At 42.6% G+C, this 17,253-nt stretch overlaps 1 protein-coding gene across 3 annotated transcripts in view; it reads right to left on the bottom strand.

Moving 5' to 3' along the window:
* Positions 1-1,435: 1,435 nt before the first annotated feature.
* The window catches only part of FAM168A (family with sequence similarity 168 member A), a 356,943-nt gene continuing 341,125 nt past the window's right edge, over positions 1,436-17,253 (bottom strand). For all 3 annotated transcript variants that reach the window (XM_084647889.1, XM_084647890.1, XM_084647891.1), the window contains 3 exons: positions 15,525-15,699; positions 12,490-12,620; positions 1,436-11,238 (listed from right to left, as the gene is read on the bottom strand). In XM_084647889.1, the coding sequence (XP_084504015.1) occupies positions 12,508-12,620; positions 15,525-15,699 (288 nt within the window). In that variant the 3' untranslated portion in view covers positions 1,436-11,238; positions 12,490-12,507. The remainder of the gene's footprint in view (positions 11,239-12,489; positions 12,621-15,524; positions 15,700-17,253) is intronic.

Raw genomic sequence — 17,253 nt, 5'->3', positions numbered from 1 at the left:
TATAGATTGGAGGACAAGTGCTACTAACAAGCCCCACAGCACCCCAGGGTAGCACTCCCATTTTACAGATGGGAAAATGAAGCACACAGTGTCAAAGTGACTTGCCTAATGCCTGTGGCAGAACCAGGAAGAGAAGTCAGGTCTGAAGAGCTCCAGTCCTCTGCCTTAACCACAAGACCATCCTCCTCCCCAGCAGTCAGCCTGCACCTTCGCAATGCTTAATAGGAGCTCCTGCTGCCATTTAAGTCAGGAGTGTGATGCTGGCAGCCCAGGTGCCAGCTTGTGCCAAGGCTTTAGGCCTCAGCTGAGCACTGACACATTCATTGCTGGAAACCAGTCCAGCTCACCTGCTCATTAAGAAGGCTTATCAGAACTAAATGGGGTCATTGTGGGACATCACAATTCAAAGACTTCATTAATTGCCCTTTCACACCCATGAAGAGGCTACATGCAAAATGGCTCATCCAATCAGCTTGAATTCTGGAAGAGGGAAATTAAGATAGTGAACAAGAACATTTTTCATCTCTTTTGCAGCTTAGACTCTCTCAGGGCTGGAGCTACGAAACAGAAGTAGAGATTCCCAGGGTCAACCTGGGTTAGTCTTCAAAGAGATTCAGTGCTGACAGATTGCTACAACTCTGTCACCTTTTGGAACCCTAGACTAACTCATTTGTGCATATAGCTTAGCTTGCTTTAAACTGCAAATAACTCTCTCGTTTCTTTCTCCTAGTTAATAAATCCTTACTTCGTTTACTGTAGGACCGGCTACACGCATGGTCTTTGGTGTGAGATCCAAGGTACAAACTGACCTAGGGTAAGTGACTGGTCTCTTGGGACTGGAAGCAACCTGAATCTTTTGTGACCTTTGGTGTATAGCAACCAACTATCACTAAGCCCAGCATGCCCGGGTGGCAAGAGAGACTGGCATGACCAAGGGGACTGTCTGTGACTCCATGGTAAGACAGTTATAGTGCTTCAAGAGTTCACATTTGTTCCTGGGTTGGTGAAATCTAATTATAGAACTTATCACCAGTTTGATATCACCAGGTCTCTGCCCTGCTTCATGACAGTCTGCCCTGAGGTTGGCACTCACGGCCGTGAACCACTCCAGACAGTGACAAGGAGCAAAACTGTCATACACTTCAACCAGAGCAGAAAAGCTTTATGATAAAAGTCCTGCTATCGCATCCGATTGGGTGGTTCAACAAAGAGCTCATTCTCGATTAAAGTCTATAGGTTTTGAGAGCAATTTCAACTGATCCCTTTTGTTTTGACCAGGTTAAGTTCTGTAGGACAGATCAATAAAGGGTAAGGCCCCAAGTTATTCATGATATTCTTTCCCCTAGAATTCTTGTGCGTGACAAATCCCCAAAAATGCTCAGCTGCCGTGCATATAAATGCTCACAAACCAGAAACAAACTTCCAGCAATTTTTTTGGAAACATTTTAATAGTTATCGAATGTTCTACATCTTACAGTAAATATCATACAGTTACAAACTCTTGGCTTAAATCTGTCAGGGAGATCACTAATTGATCTTCAGAACAAAACAAAACAAAACAAAATAACCCAAAACAGATTTACACTTCATATTCACAAGCTGCGGCTGTGGGCTTTCCAATTCTTAAACTCAAGGCCGTGTTTCTTACACACCATTGAGTCCTTTGATTTAAACTTGGAAGACTTGTTTACTTTTTTTTTCAACTTTTCTTTTTTTTTCTTTTTTTCTTTTTTCATTTTTTGCTTAAGAGTTCCCAATAAAATTTAAAACTAGGTAATCCAAGCTGTACTGTTGTTCAAAATTAATTTAAAAAATTATAAAAAAATCCAGAAAAAAGCAAAAATAATACACACTCCGAGAGCAATATTTCTCTGTTATGTGCTATGAAATCTAAACAATTCCTGGGTATTGGCATGGATTGTATTGGCAGTCATGTTTAGGACACAAATGTAAAATGGCAAAAAGGTGCAGAATTCTGTCCTGCTTGTAAGTGAACATGATATAAACGGGGGTAGGAGGAGGGGAGACAAAGTAAGTAATACTCAGAGACAACTTGAGCCATTCAAATTTAAGGCTGGCTGACATCAGTAATAGAAAATGCATCCACTTCTATTCCTCACCATAGCTGATGACAGCGGTTATCCTTGTGAATTGATCTATCAAAGATCCTGATTCTACCAAGCACTGAGCACCCTCAGCCCCCAGTTACCCAAGTTTGGCAAAACGCTTGAGTCAATCCCTAATTCAGCAAAGCACTTGAGCACATGCCTAAATCCAATTTAAAGTGAAAAAGATTTAAGCACGTGCTTAAAGTTTAGCACATGCTTAAGCACTTTGCCAAACCAGGATGGTTTGCTGCAGGTCATGGCATAGGAAGCACTCACCCATAGCACAGGCGTGGACCCAAGGGGACTAGTACACAAGCGTGGTTTAATAGTCATAGTAAAGGAAAAGTCAGGATCTGTGAGGGGAGTGGGTGGTCTGAGTGGGTGGGGGTGATGGAATTCTATAACCTCTTGAAATATAAAGAGGAAGAAATATTGTGGGTTGAAATGTTACATAATGATTTTTAAAAAAACTCGGCAATTTACCATTATCAACAGGGAAAAGCTGTAATTATACTGTATAGTTTGACGCTCCCACTTTTCACAGACGTAGAGATAATCCTCATAACAGATTATTACCTGATTACCAAAGAATCTAAGCGATCCCACATGAATGTCAATCAGAAGATGCCTCTTCAATTCCCCCCCCCCCCCCGGCAAACAATCTCTGTTGAAGAAAAAGCCATTTCTTTAAAAATCAGATTCAATCGCACATGGCACAGAAAACATCCAGCATGATCCCGCACACCCTCCAGCAGGCAAGTAACTTTACTTGGGGGTGAGCCCAAAGGAGTGAAATGGAACTGCTCACGCAAGCAAAATGGGTCCAAGTGTTTAAGAGTTTGCGGGATCAGAGCCCCAAGAAAACTAAGGGAGAACGGACACAATCCCAACTCATTTCAGGAATGTTAATGTGGCCCTTAGACGTTAAATCAAAATGGTCCCATCTAATGGTTTCTCTCCAAATGAAGTGCAATTATCTTATGGAGAAATAAACAGTCAGGAAACACAAATTGCATGAATTTAAAAGACTGCTCCCTAAGGCAAGGTAGGGTCTAAACATTTCTTACCACTCTGTGACTGAGCATGTGAACTTAAATGAAGAGCTCACTTGGATTGAAAATATTTTAAATAAAAGAACATTGGAATTACAGATTGCTTGATGGTTCTTATTGCTATTTTAAGCTGGTTGATTTCTTCAAAAAACAAAAATAAAATGTGTTTTCAGCTTGGTTTTCCTTTCTAAAACAGCAAGGCCAGATTTCATCTTCTCGTCGGCTTCTCTGACTAACAATGTCCACATAGCACTAAAACACTGGAATATGTAATCCGAAGTCCCTAGAAGATTTTTCTTAAATTAGTACTAGGGAATTGAAGAAGTCAAGACGACAGTTGACTGTAGGGAAATGTTTAACATGTTGTCTGGACTCTAGATCAATGTTAACCTTACAACATAAAACAGATCTGACACCGTTTCTGTCTTGGGCCCTCATCTTGCAAGCACCTGTGCAGGTGCAGACCCATGCGCTTGCATGGAGCCCCTGTGAAGACTAAGGGGCTTGTTGTGTGGAGCTGTTGGCAGGATTGGGGCCCTGTTTTATGTGTTTCTGGGGAATTTCTCCTTCAGTGCAAGAGGGTATGTGAGATACGTGCTATACACATCATACATACTCTGACACCTGGCTGCTCTCGCCACTGAAATCAACCAACACCTTTATCAGACGCAGCCTGGCTTACTGTACAGCTGGGATAGCTACACGGGAAGGAAGGGGTGAGGAAAATATAAACCTTAGGAATGGACATTTTAATTGGGATGATTGTGTCCTGGTCGCTTAGTTTTTGCCTCGCGCTCTAGGAAATGTTGCATACTCCCGTTTGAAATGAAAGCCCACAGACTTGTGTTCTGAAATGCTCCCTGTAGCTCAAAGAAGCATCCAACTTCAGTTCAACCATAAAGTTCCTCTAGTTAAGAATAATAAACATCAATCATTAAAACAAAAACTTAAATAACACGTATGGTAAAAAGCGCTTAAATTACATATCAGAACTGCCAAAAGATTTACTAGGTTATTATTGTTCATAAAATACAGGAGCAAATACTCGTACACACAGCTGAGTCTCTTGGAATCACATTCTGTATGTGCTCCAAGGTTCTTTGACATTGATTTGGGCCAGCACAACTATTAATATGCATTTTTTCAAGTCTTGCATTACAGTACATGTCTTAAAGCAAAGGTATATAAGGGACTGGTTAATGGACATAACTGGAACTTTGATCGTTATTTTCATTACAATGCTTTCATCTCTCCACCGTTTCCGTGGGATTTTAATCACCATATAATTTATACGGTATCCTTTAAAGTTGAGAAAAACAGTCACAACAGAGGTAACGCATCACCACAAAATGTGAATGCATTTTAACCCCTTCTGCACTGGTCCAACAATAACCCTCTTCCCAGTTAATCAGAGATGCAATTCCATAGCCCTTTGGCCCCCTTCTCCCTCCACTCAACTGCTTTCAATCAAAATGAAATCTATATAAGCAGTGCTCCAGCAAAGAGTCCGTGTGTTAAATATTGGATCCCAATTACTGCAGTTAACTCACACGTGGGCCAGATTTTCAGATCCTAGCGCCTTTCTTATCAATTAGTCCCACTGATTTCAGTGGAACTATTCAAGGAATAAGGCAATTTTCATTGTGAGTAAAAGTGTCTGAGCCTCTATGTTAAAATTCTGTCCCATACCAGAATCCCACCCACAGAGCCTACCCTGCAGTCCCTCATCAGGCACTGACTTCAGTGAGAGCTTCACCTAAGTTAAGACTCGATAAAGACCGAGACTCAGTGGCCCATGATGCCTACTTTCCCCCTGCAAGGTGGACATATAATGACTGTATTTGAAACTCTAAATCAGCATATTAAGCAGGATCTTTCGGGCCAACTGAAAGTGTAATTCACAAACACAGGGAATCAGCAGCCAGACTCCATATCACTGCCACAGCCGTGACAGATCAAATGTGCTGGAAGGGAACCCCTAAGCATTAGACCACCAGACCACTCTATAGCAGGCAAGGACTTGCTTCTCTGCCACCAATATTTCAGGCAATCCTCTCATTAAACCACTGCCAAAGTCCTAATCTCTGCATTTGTTACAGGATTATACCACGTGAAAACACATTTCAATCAGTCCACCTGCACAGCCATTAGCTCTGGCTCCCTTCTCTTTCCACTAAAAATATATCTTCATTGTTGTGTGTTACTGGATGGTCTCCTGCTTTTCTATCCTTAATTGATTTAAACTAGGTCCCTCTTTCCAGCAATCAAACACAAGTACAAAAGGAACAGAACCACTACAGAAGACTTGACTGCTTGCAGGAAGGAGGCCCCCTGCCTTCTGCTTTTACTAGCTTTGGAATGTTTCTTGGCCTTGTTATTTCCCAGACACTTCTATTTAAAAAATGACAATGGAATATTTCTAGGATAACAGTTTACAGATGGGATCCGATACTGCAACAACCAGAAGTGTTGTCATCCAAGCAGAGACCAGGCAAATGCAAATTAATCATCAGCCTACTGTAATTTCACTCCACAGCTAAGCTCCTTTGATTTACTTCCAGGCATGGACAGCAAAATCCCATGGGCACTATTCGGTTTGGTACACCCGGACTGGAGTCAGTACTGGCATTCACCGCAGTTACTAGACTTAATCTTGCTCTGCGATTGAGCTGAAATGTCTTGATCTCCAATAGAATTTAGGGTTGCCACCTCAATCCATCTAGCTGCTATGTCTAAAATGCAGTATGGGTCTATGTCCTCTGGGGTTTTTTGGCCTCCTGCAAATGGTTTACTACTTAGGAGGGGGGTCCTTTCAACCCTGCTATGGGAGGCCCTCATTTCAGCATCAAATGGGAACGCACCAGGTCAGTTTCTGATCTCAGCATTGCGGGTATAGATCCAGGGTAATCTCACTTCAGCTAATAGCGTAACTGAATTTACACCACTGTATGTGATGTGGGAATCAGGCCCGCTGGGTTTAGTGTTGCGACTGACCATAACATTATTGAAACTAAAATAGGGGTCAGAGGGTTTTTTGTTGGTTGGAATTTAGCCCCTCTCTCTTGTTTGAAAGTGAACTCGAATGAGGCTGGACGGTGCCAGGCAGCGCAGGCTTCCCCCAGTCTACTCCCCACCAGTGTGCCTGAGTCTTCTTCTGGAGCCCCTCTCTAAGGATGAACAGACAGCTCAGCCTCTCTCAGCCCTTCCAAAGCAGATGGCCAACAAAGGTATTCGTTGGTACTCCGCAGGCTAGTGGCTTTGTCACGGGGATCTCTCTCTGCTAGGGAACTGAACTAAGAGCACATCCATAGTATTTAAAAAACAGCAAGGTGGGGGTGGGAGGGTGGGGGCACACCGTGGCAGAATCTATTGTCCTGGGAGCTAGAACAAAGCAACTTTGGAATTTGGTCTCTTGTTCATGATCTGAAATACCCCAGCACTCTTCTGCAGAGTCAGCTTTTCCTGGCACTCTCCTAACCTTGGATGTCAGACACCAGGAAAATCAATCATGTGATAGGTCTGTTTTGCAATTTCCTTATTATACTGGACCAATACGCTCCTAGCTCTTCTCTATAATGACGCCTGGAACAACTGCTCTGTGTTTGTCCTGCATGTTATGAAATAACTAAACTGGACTTAGCCACTTGCAGATGTTTTCAGTTATTCACTGTAAGGCCACTTCCATGATACACTGTAACTTTCTAGTGCACCCACAATCATTGCTTATAAAGCTGGTGACAAATTAACAGCCGTATTTCTGCAAATAATCTTGCCTCCATTTTCCAATGTGTGTCAATCAAAGGCAGTGACTGTGGTCAATGAGCAGCTAAGTCAAGTTTGCACTAAAAACTCTGGTGCCCAGAAGCTTCTTCTGGGCCTGCAGCTGCAGTGATCTATTTCGCAGCCCCTGCCTATCTGAGGGGACATGAGCTCTCTTGTCCTTTGCTCAGATGAGGGCAAGGTATTAAAGAACTGCGTGGTAGCAGGGCTTCACTGGAGAAGCCAGTCAATTTGGGAACTGGAAATGGGCACAAGCCACAACATTTAGATCCAGATTTTGAACACACTCATGGGGTGAGTGGATCCAGAGTTTTAGCTGGGAACCATCGTTAGGGACAGAGGCCCTTTGCAAAATTTGGTCCTGGGTTTGGATTCTGAGCCTTCTTAAACGTCAGGAGTGTTTACATTTGGGTCCCTCCTTATAAGCAATTACTGTTTCAGAGGTAAAATGGTCGTTATGAACTACTGCATACTTTAGCAGGCACTGCAATCCAACATCCTGCAATGTACTAGTCAGAATATAGCAATAAAACTCAAACTCTATAATGTGTACCTGTGTGTGACTGTTTAGGTTTGAGGTTCTTCTCTATGGGAAAACCCTAAATAAAACCCTGGCAGCATCTATACAATGTGGTGGCTAATCAAAGGTATTCCCTACCTGTATAGATAGGCTATATAGATTCTACATCCTTGCACTCCAATTGTGCTAACGGACGTTTCTGCCCATGCATAACATGGTCAGATGGAATAGACCTGCTATTAATCCAAGTGACGAAAAAACACTCAGCCGATCTCATTAATGGCAACACATATCAGTATCTCTCTCCCCTTAACAAAGGGATTTCCTCTTTATCTTTAGAACCTTAGTCAGTAGTAATGGAAAATAGGTCAGTTTTAGGCCTAAATTGCTTTCCAAACTTCAACACTGCAATGCAGAGCTTTGCTTTGGGGAAGTTAAACGTCCTTTGAACAAACAGCTAACGTGGAGTTCTTTGTCAATCTAGAATGATTTCTCTGTGCTCTATTAGGCACACTGAAGCTTTCAAACCCAAATTGAGTGTTTTCTCTCTTTTTAATAAAAAGCTTAGTATTTTCTTTTTAGACATGAAAAAGGGGATTGTGACATTTTAGGGATCCTATCTTAACTGCTTCCTGAATTAACAGCGTATATTACATACAAATAGAACAATAGCTACTTGAGGATGTTTGTTTTGAAACATACTAGTTTACATAGCCCAAAGTGTGCTAACACAGCTCTTGAGACTGTAAATTCTAGTACCATCATGTTTACTAGCATAGTTTATTGTATGGTACCTGTTCAGTACAGCATGTTTAAACACGACTGACAGATGAACCTCGATATGTAGTCACTTTAATAGGAAACCTACAATATAGTGAGGGCAAAAGGGTATTTGAGTGCTCTTAAATCCCCCTGATATTTGCCTGGATTTAATTTCAGTGAGTTACAAACAGCGAAAGAATTAAGTACAGTAATTACGTCAGTTAAAACACACATTCCCCTTTAAGTACTAACCCTAAGACCGGACTTTGCAAAGCTACATAGGTTAACACTGAATATTTTCTTTTAATTTTTTTATTTTTCCTTTTTCTTTTTTACAAAATCAAAGTGCAACACAAAGTACCACACGGTATAAATTCTTATGAAATTTTGCTTCCCCCTCCCCCATGATTGGTTTAAAAATAAAAAATACAAGTGATTAAAATGACGGCGTTCCGGCTTTGCCAGTTTGCTTGCTTTGGGGGCAGGGAAGGAGAATCGGAGCTTGACTCCTTTAAAAAGAGTTCCTTCAAAAAAATAAACTCCCGGTTCAGAGTTGCTGACACACCATCTGATCTGGTAAAAGACCAGGATAAACACCAACAACAAAACCAGCAGCAGAGAAAGCAGCCCCGACATGCCCCAGTTAAAACCAGGCTCCTGCAAGGTGCTGATGCCCAGCAGCTCCCACTGACTTCAGTGAGAGCTGCAGATGCTCAGCTGGCAAGTACTTAAGCACGGGCTTGACTTTAAACTTCAATGGGATGACTCCTGTACTGAAGCGCTGTACTGGACTGGAGCCTTAACCTGCTGCTGAAAGCCTTGATAATTAATTTTTTAAAAAAAGATTCTACGATCTGACATCTAGAAGAACAGAATCATTAGCTGGGGGAAAAACCCCAAACAGGTTCCCCCTTGCAAATTACTCTTTTGTCATCCCTGGTAAAGGTCCAGTGTATGCATGATCCAAGTCCAGCGGTTAGCACAGACATTTAACTATGATTGGCCAACACCATTAATTTGGGCTGGGGACCGAGTCCAGGCCTGCTGGCTGCACAAGAAATTATTCCCCATCAATACTTCTGTTAATTCGATTCTTTTTAAAAAAATGACTCTAGATTGGCCCACTACCATTGTACTGGAGGCCCAGAGAAATCAGAGCTGCAGACACACATGCCTTTGGGTGAATGGAACTCTTTTGGCACAGCTTGAGAAAAATAACAACATTTTTCTCTACCAAAACAAAACACAAAACAACGCCTCCTCTGTCTTGTGTGCTGTGTTTTGGGATAATAACTGAAAAATAAATCATAGGTACCTTCACCATCATTTCTAAATACTTGTATTCTTGCCTCCTTCCCTCCGCAAAACCTTATTGCTCTACTCAGACACCTCACAAAAAGCCAACAAAATGGAAATGACACATGGCTGACGACACCAGCTCTCCCTTTTGGGAATTCCAGGGTTAAAAAAAATCAGTGACTTGCTCAAGTCCCATTGGCTGTGCAAGCCTGTTGCCTTTAGTTTCTAATTAAACTAAATGACTGAGTGCCCTCATTTTTCCATCTCCTCCAGGTAAGTGCCTTTTAGCTAGGAAGGCAACAAATTTATTGCTATTGCTTCATGTTAGTCACCATATTTCCTATTCTTTTCTGTTCAAAGCAGCGTGACCTCTAGCACCCTGTATCATCCCATCCACTGGCGAATGCCTTGTAACACTATTGTTCTCTACAATGTAAGAAACTGTGTTCAGATAAAGCTCTCCCTGTGACTACTATGGAGTTAAACTGTATTCAAAGAAACAAGACTGGCACCCCAATTTACTGTTCTGATCTGCCCAGTAGTACAGTAATTGCGCTCAATTAGCAATCAAAGTGACTGGAGACACTTTCACCTGCTTCGGAACCCAAGTTACATCATGATACAAATTGCACCCAAGTGAGTTTGAACTAAAAAGAGGTCTTGATATAGCCACAAACCTCACACTGGTGTGACTGAGCCTGGAGTGGATGCAGGGCAAAGCAGACCTATATTCTCCCTAGCTCGACCTTAAACACTCTTCTCCACCAGCTTCTCCACTTCTCTTCCCAAATTGCTGGCCCCTGTGGAGGCTATTACAACTAACAACTGGAAATCCCTTTGTTTCCTTTTACAACTGCCTAGCATACATCTGTGTTAGCAAGTGAAAGGAACCGTCCTGTCTGTTACACAGTGAAATTAATACGGACCGGCACAGGGGGTTTCTTGTTTCCCCAATAAGATCCAATTCCTATGGCAGTGTGTATCTCCCCTCCATCTCTATTCTCATTGTATGGAGTATATTCCCCCAATTTTAAAAAGCAGACAAACCCCTGGTGGTGAACAGTCTTTCTGTTTCCGAAGACAAGTGTGTGATGCCACTAATAAGGTTTATATTCCCTTAATCCTACAGAAGAAGGAATGAGCTCAGTATTTATATGCGGAGAATGAATTATAGCCTACCACAACACCTATCTGGAAGACACCAATTTTCTTGTAATGTGTTATGGAAAATTGAATAATTTATATTAATAAGCAAACAAACAAAAAAAGAAACCAAACTGGAAGAAACTTGCCTACCAATGATGTGCTTTTCACATAGTACCCTGAACATCAATTGCTCTTACTAGTCAAATAAAACAGACTCTCGGCAACAACAAAAAGTAACCAACCAACCAACAGGGATCATTGCACCACTGAATGGGGCACCATAGAAAAGTGAATATTCTGAACTTTAAAATGAGAGGATCAAAGAGAGACCTTGGCTACTGCTCAGTGTCAGTATGTGGTGTTTCACAATTTGGGTGGGACTGGGGGGAGAAGAGGAAAAAATAGAGACAGAAGATTAGAAAAAGCAGCTTTTACAAAAAACACTAAAGAATGCATAAAGTGACCCTTGCACTTTTTGTTTTGTTCTTGCAAACAGACTTGGTGCTGTGGAACAGTTGCTCCAGCACCGATGTAAGACTTGAGTAGTTGCATACAATGTTTGACTCCAGATCTGTAAAAGAACAAACAAATTAAAGGAAAAAGTTAGAAGCACAGATGCAGAAGCAGACAGGTTTCCTCTGAATGGATTTTCTATCGGATATAACGAGAGAGGGCTTTGGCCCTCGAGCAATGTCAGTGCATCTCACAATCCATTTTAAACACACACACAGAATTAGAAATACTCAGCTGAGATGTTCTCAGCTAACAATTATTCACAGAAAAGATTAGTCAGACATAATGTGTTCTGTGAGGAGAGATTTGTTTACGATAACTGCCCTCAGGATGAATTTGAGACGCAAATGCCACCTGTGTGGCATGCAGGGAAATCTCAGAGCTTTGTCTGCTGCTGTGAGAGGCGCTGCATGGCAATTGAGCAGGCTGGGCCAGGTATTCTCCCCACTCCCCCATGGCTATCTGGCAGCGCAAAGGGGATGGCTTAAATAGCCAGCTGGGTTTCCCAGGACCTGAAGAGTAATAGGAATCCAGTCCTGATGGGGGCCCTGTGAGGGCCACCACGATATATAAATGAACAACAGCAGATAGCAAGAGACGCTGTTCCAATAAATAGCAGCAAACCAAAATGACATTTAGTGGCAGCGAAGCCTGTGGCAGGACATAGCCATCCACCCAAAACCTTCAAAGCATGGAGGCCAGAAGTGAAAGGGAAAGACTCGTACATTCCTTTCCACCTTCATATTGCCAACAACACTCTCGCTAACACACCCCAGGGCTCCGTAAGCTTTTTGCTGCCATCTCCAACAGCCATCCGAAAGGAAGACGTGCCCGGAGTTCCTCGAACTTGCACTCTAAAGCAAAACCTTACCAGGGACCTGACATGCTTTTGTATCAGTTGTATCAAGAGATCAGCACATCTGACTGCAGCATGTTGCACGCGTTTGGGAAGTCGTTGTGTCTTAACGTTGCTGAGGTCACCGGTAAAGCTTTACATTAGAGTGCAGGCCTGACAAAGGTGGGTTTGGCATTGCATGAACACCAGCTGGAGCACCTCCATTTTCATTACTCTGTGCTATTTGGCTTTTTGGAGGCTACTGTTAGTAGGTTTTTCTGTATTTACAAAGGCATAAAGAAAGGAGAAAATCTGCAGTTCTGCAGAAAGGGGAAAGTAAATGCTATGCTGACTGCTACTATTGGGACATGCAGCGTGTTCTGCTACAGTGGCTTGATATTTGCAGCTCACCTTTAAGGCCTACAATGAAGATTTTAAAAACCTCATGCACATTAGACATGTGTCAGCACTTACATGGATTGGCCATCACGTTTACCAATGTGGAGGTACATAGCTGTAGGTAGGGGCTCCTTGAGCCCTGTACGTTGGCACAGAAACTGGATGTGCTCCAATTGCAGTGTGTTGTGGAGTGGTCAACAGGGTTCCTGAAACAGGGAGGAGAGAGAGAGGGCAGACAGCATTTAGAGTAAGGGTGGCTCTGCTGACTGGGGCCAGCCTCCCTGCTCTGACTGAGGCAGGCTGCAGAGGCTCAGTGCGGCTCCTTGTTTGCCGACGCGCAGGGTATGTTTACACGGGAGCTGGAGGTGTAATTTCCAGCTCCAGCAGACGTATGTGCTAGCTTTGCTCGTGCACTAAAAATAGAGGTGTAACCGCAGCAGCAAAGGCAGCAGCGCGGTGAGCTGTGTGAGGACTTATCTGTGGGCTTGGAAAGCTTGTACCTGGGCAGCTAGCCCAAGTCACCACCCAGGCTCCTGGGGCTACCCTGCTATTTTCAGCACTCTAGGTCCGTCAAAGCCAGTGCACGTACATTGATCCAAGATGGAATTACACCTCCAGCTCACACTTGCCCACAATCTCTGCCACCATTACGGAAGCTGTGTGGCCGGGCCAACACTTCGAGACGCTTTCTTGTTAACATAGCGTCTTTTATGTGCAAACCGCCAGCATTGAATAGAGGTGTCTTCTGCTCAGTGATGGAGGATTTCACTTATCAGTTCTGTGACCACCACCTAACTTGGGAGCAAAAGCATAGCTTCCAACTGGCCTGTTCCTAGATCTTGATCCAACTGACAGCTGACACAGCTGCCAAGGAGAGGAAATGAAGGGAGGGAAATGAGGGAGTGCTGAGAACCCTCATTTCTGAGCATCAGGCCCCATGAGAGGGAGGGAGAGTTGCCACTGGCCTTGTATTACAGATGAACACCCTCAAGACTTTACAGCATTCTGCTGGATGAGTTTTGTGATCAGGATGCCTGAAACTGAACAGATATGCACCTTCAGCTCACATATCACACTGTCCACAGAGCACTGTGCCACAAATACTATATCTGAGGGGAAAACATACTGCATGCTGCCTTTATTCTTCTTTAACTCTTCCAGACATTACTGGGCTAGTGAGGACTCAATCCCAGGCATTTTGCTCAAGTAGGCAACGTTAGATAAAACAGTGAACAGAATAAAGTTTTTTAATGAACCTCTTCAAAACTCTGAATTAATTTAGGCTTAACATATCTGCATACACTCAATTCTTCTACTAGCTTCCTTTCTCCAGGTTTTCCAGAGGCATATAAAAAGTGGCCCATTGAAAACTTTTGCAGCCTGGCAAAGATGATGGAAGAAGTTACAGCAGCAGACACAACAAAAATGTGAAGTACATAAACACCAAGGAGGGTAAATTACAAGGGACGTTTTAACTGAAAGTGATGGGATAAAGTTTAGTCTATCAGGGCAAATTAACTCATGATCAGGTTTATGAGACTGGGCATTACCTCCCACAGAAAGGGAGGAATGTCAATTGTTTGAGTTACTTAGAGCATTGGCGAATATTGTGCAGGGAACCAAGCTATGTCAGCAGGCGACAAGGATGGACTGGATGTCCTATTAGGTCTCTTCCACCTATAATTTCTATGAAGTCCACTAGTCCATTGTTGCTAACACATCAATAGTTCTGAAGGCTTTCAAAATAGCACTTTCACACAGCCTTTGGAATATGTGTGATGTGAGAATATAATTCAAGACTGTTTTATTCTAAGTGTCATCTTGATATTCAGAATGACTATTTAAAACAATTATACCCATAGAACTTTTTAATTGTACAATCATTAAAAACTGGCCACTGGCCACATGGAGCAATTGCATTTCCTTCCTAATGTAAATTTAGGGAATACTACACGTACCACAGGAAAGAGAACTGTCCATTTGAATGGTACCTGCTGTACACAGACTGTGGCATTGCCATTCATGATAGAGATTCCCATAACAAACAACTATTTTTGATTCGCAGATTACTGGAGCAAGCAAAGAAGATGTGCAGTATATTACTGTGAATTTATAGCTGTGACAGTCTTTAAAAACCTTGCTGCACAATTCAAGGAGCAATACTGACAATTTTTTTTTGAATATCAGCAAAGGACAGAAATATAAACTGTAGTGCGAATATAAAGATTCTTTGTCCTTTGTTTTAGGTGATATCAATTAATCTGCTTTTATCAGGATTTAAATATCGAGCAAAAATTACATATAATTTGGGAATTATACATATGCCAACATTAATGTTTCTGTTGTCAAAATATTTAATACTAACATCTTCAACAACATTATAAGTACCTTATAAAAGGAACTTGAGGGTATGATCACAGTGTTGTGAATAAGGAATGAAGCTGCTTATTACATTGCTCCTGGAACAGATGGAACAGCATATGAATAATACACCTAAATTCTTAAGAATGTGTCCCTATAGGGTGAGCCAACTGGAGGGTCTACTTTGTTATCTTTGAAAATGTGAATGTTAAACCACTACTGGGAGCAAATGGATTGAACCTTTGTTTAAAAAGGAATTGAGGTTGGCAAATAAAGCTACATTTAGCTTCCCTTTTAGTGCAGGAAAAAACTCATTATGTCTGTGGCAAGCACTTTTGCACAATTAGCTATGGAAATCAGGGACAACAAAACGTAGTTTGCACTGGGTGCTTCCTTAATTTAATCCCTGAAATAACTTTGAGGGTTGTTGGCCACATTTCAGAAGCAATCATGTATAAACTGGTTTTGAAATTACTTTGTTGCAATGTGCTATATTACATCAACATTTAAAGACTGATTCTGCAGAGTTTATTCTGGCAAATTCTTATTGTGCACCGTAGGAGGAAAGACCGCAGAGACAGGCACTGAATTTAAAATGGACACATATGTGTGCGCTGGCATCTTTTTTATTTCTCATGGCACAATCAGCTACAACCCCCCCCCCCCATCACACAGCAACAGAGCTGCATTACTTGTGCAGATATTCTGAGGGATCCCCTTACTGGCCATATTCAAGAGTTAATTCTCACCTGCTGACATTGCCATGGTGGTCCCAGCAACCATTCCCATGGCCACACCATTAGTCCTAGGTGCAGCAACAGGGGCTGGATAGATAGCTGATGGAATGCTGTTTGGCTGAACCACGGTGGTGTGATGAATGACGTGAGGCTGTGCCGCATACACAGGCTGTGTATAATAAGCTCCCTGTTGAAAAGAATAAACAGGAAAATGTTTTCCGTTTGACTGAAAGCACACGTCCGGATAGACAGACAATCTCGGAATTCGTTACTTTATTTCAAGATGATCGCAGACTCTGCATGCCCTAGATATCAGGCTGATAACACACGCTGTATTGTCAGCACTGAATTACACCAGTACAACCATTTAGGCTTAAATCATGATGATTTATTGTGACCTGTGACGCTGGCAGACCAGGTGACAGCTCATACTAAGGTCTCCATGTCTCAACTGAAGACTGACAAATACATAGCTGGAATCAGCTTGGCTCCTCCATGCGCTAGTACTGTTAAAATGGGGATTAAGATGATAAGAATGTGTTTACTGTTTCGACTTTATTGGATTGCTGCATACATTAATCTCACTTGTAACATCTCTATCCCCTATGGTAAGGTAATATTTGACCGTTTGTATTGCAAGCCCCTGTGACTGTGTAAATCACCAGACAGGAAAGAGACATTAATTTGTGCTGGTCTCCAACAGACGGTGTTATGCTCTGCCCAACAGGGAAGGTCCATAGACACCAGATGCACTATTGTGGAACAGTAAAAAGGACAAAAGACATTTTTTGTTTTGCCCCCTCCTTGTGAAGATGAGTCATGCAAGTGGATTCCTTCCGTCAGCTGAGTTTGCAGCAGTGGCGTAGCTAGGAGTGGAAATTTGGGTGGGGTCTGACTTTCGGGTGGACGGGCAATGAAAGACTGTGCTGGCCTAGCTTCTGCCCTGATGCCATGCCCTCTTCCTAGCCCCAGTGCCCCCACACGCAGGGCTTCACCTGCCGAGTTGGGCACGTGCATGGGGCAGCTCTGAAAATGGCAGGGCAGAACTGCCAGAGTGTAGCTTTCTGAAGGGTGAGTGCATAGCTCCGTCACAGATTGCAGGTGCTCAAGTGATGCTCCGGGTCACTTTGGCAGCACTGCACCCTTGTTTAGATTTGGGTGGGCCTGGATGCTGAGTGGCCCACCCATGGCTATGCCCCTGGTTTGCAGCTAAGAGCGTAAGTGAGGAAGGGGATAAAAATCTCTAAAGAGAAGGAACTGGATTTCTATGCTGCTTGGACTCCGCAGGACAAGGTATCTAGGCATAAGCAAGAGATCCCCAACTGCGTAGTCTGGAATCATCCATTACTTTTTGAAATTTAAGGTTGTAACTAAATTGTGTATATATGTTTACCTGCTTTAACCCTGTAAATAACTCTTGTTTCCTTTTCCTATTTATTAAATCTTTATATAGTTTATTATAGATTGGCTACAAGGATTGTCTTTGGTGTGAGATCTAAGGTGCACTTGACCTGGAGTAAGTGACTGGTCCTTTGGGACTGGGAATAAGCTGAATATTCCTGTGATTCTTGGTGTAAGGGCCATCTACCACAAAGACAAACTTATCTGGGTGGTGAGACAGATGGGAGTATCCAACTGGACCATCTGTGACCCACATTAAGGCTGCTATAGTGCCTGAAGAGTTTACACTTGGTAATTGGTTGGTGAAATCTAAGTAGAGAACTCACCACCAATTTGGGGT

This window comes from Lepidochelys olivacea (assembly GCF_965140295.1).
Source record: "Lepidochelys olivacea isolate rLepOli2 genome assembly, chromosome: 1".
Taxonomy (NCBI): Eukaryota; Metazoa; Chordata; order Testudines; family Cheloniidae; genus Lepidochelys; species Lepidochelys olivacea.
The sequence above is the reverse complement of the archived record's forward strand: the minus strand, read 5'-3'. Positions and strand labels throughout refer to the sequence as shown.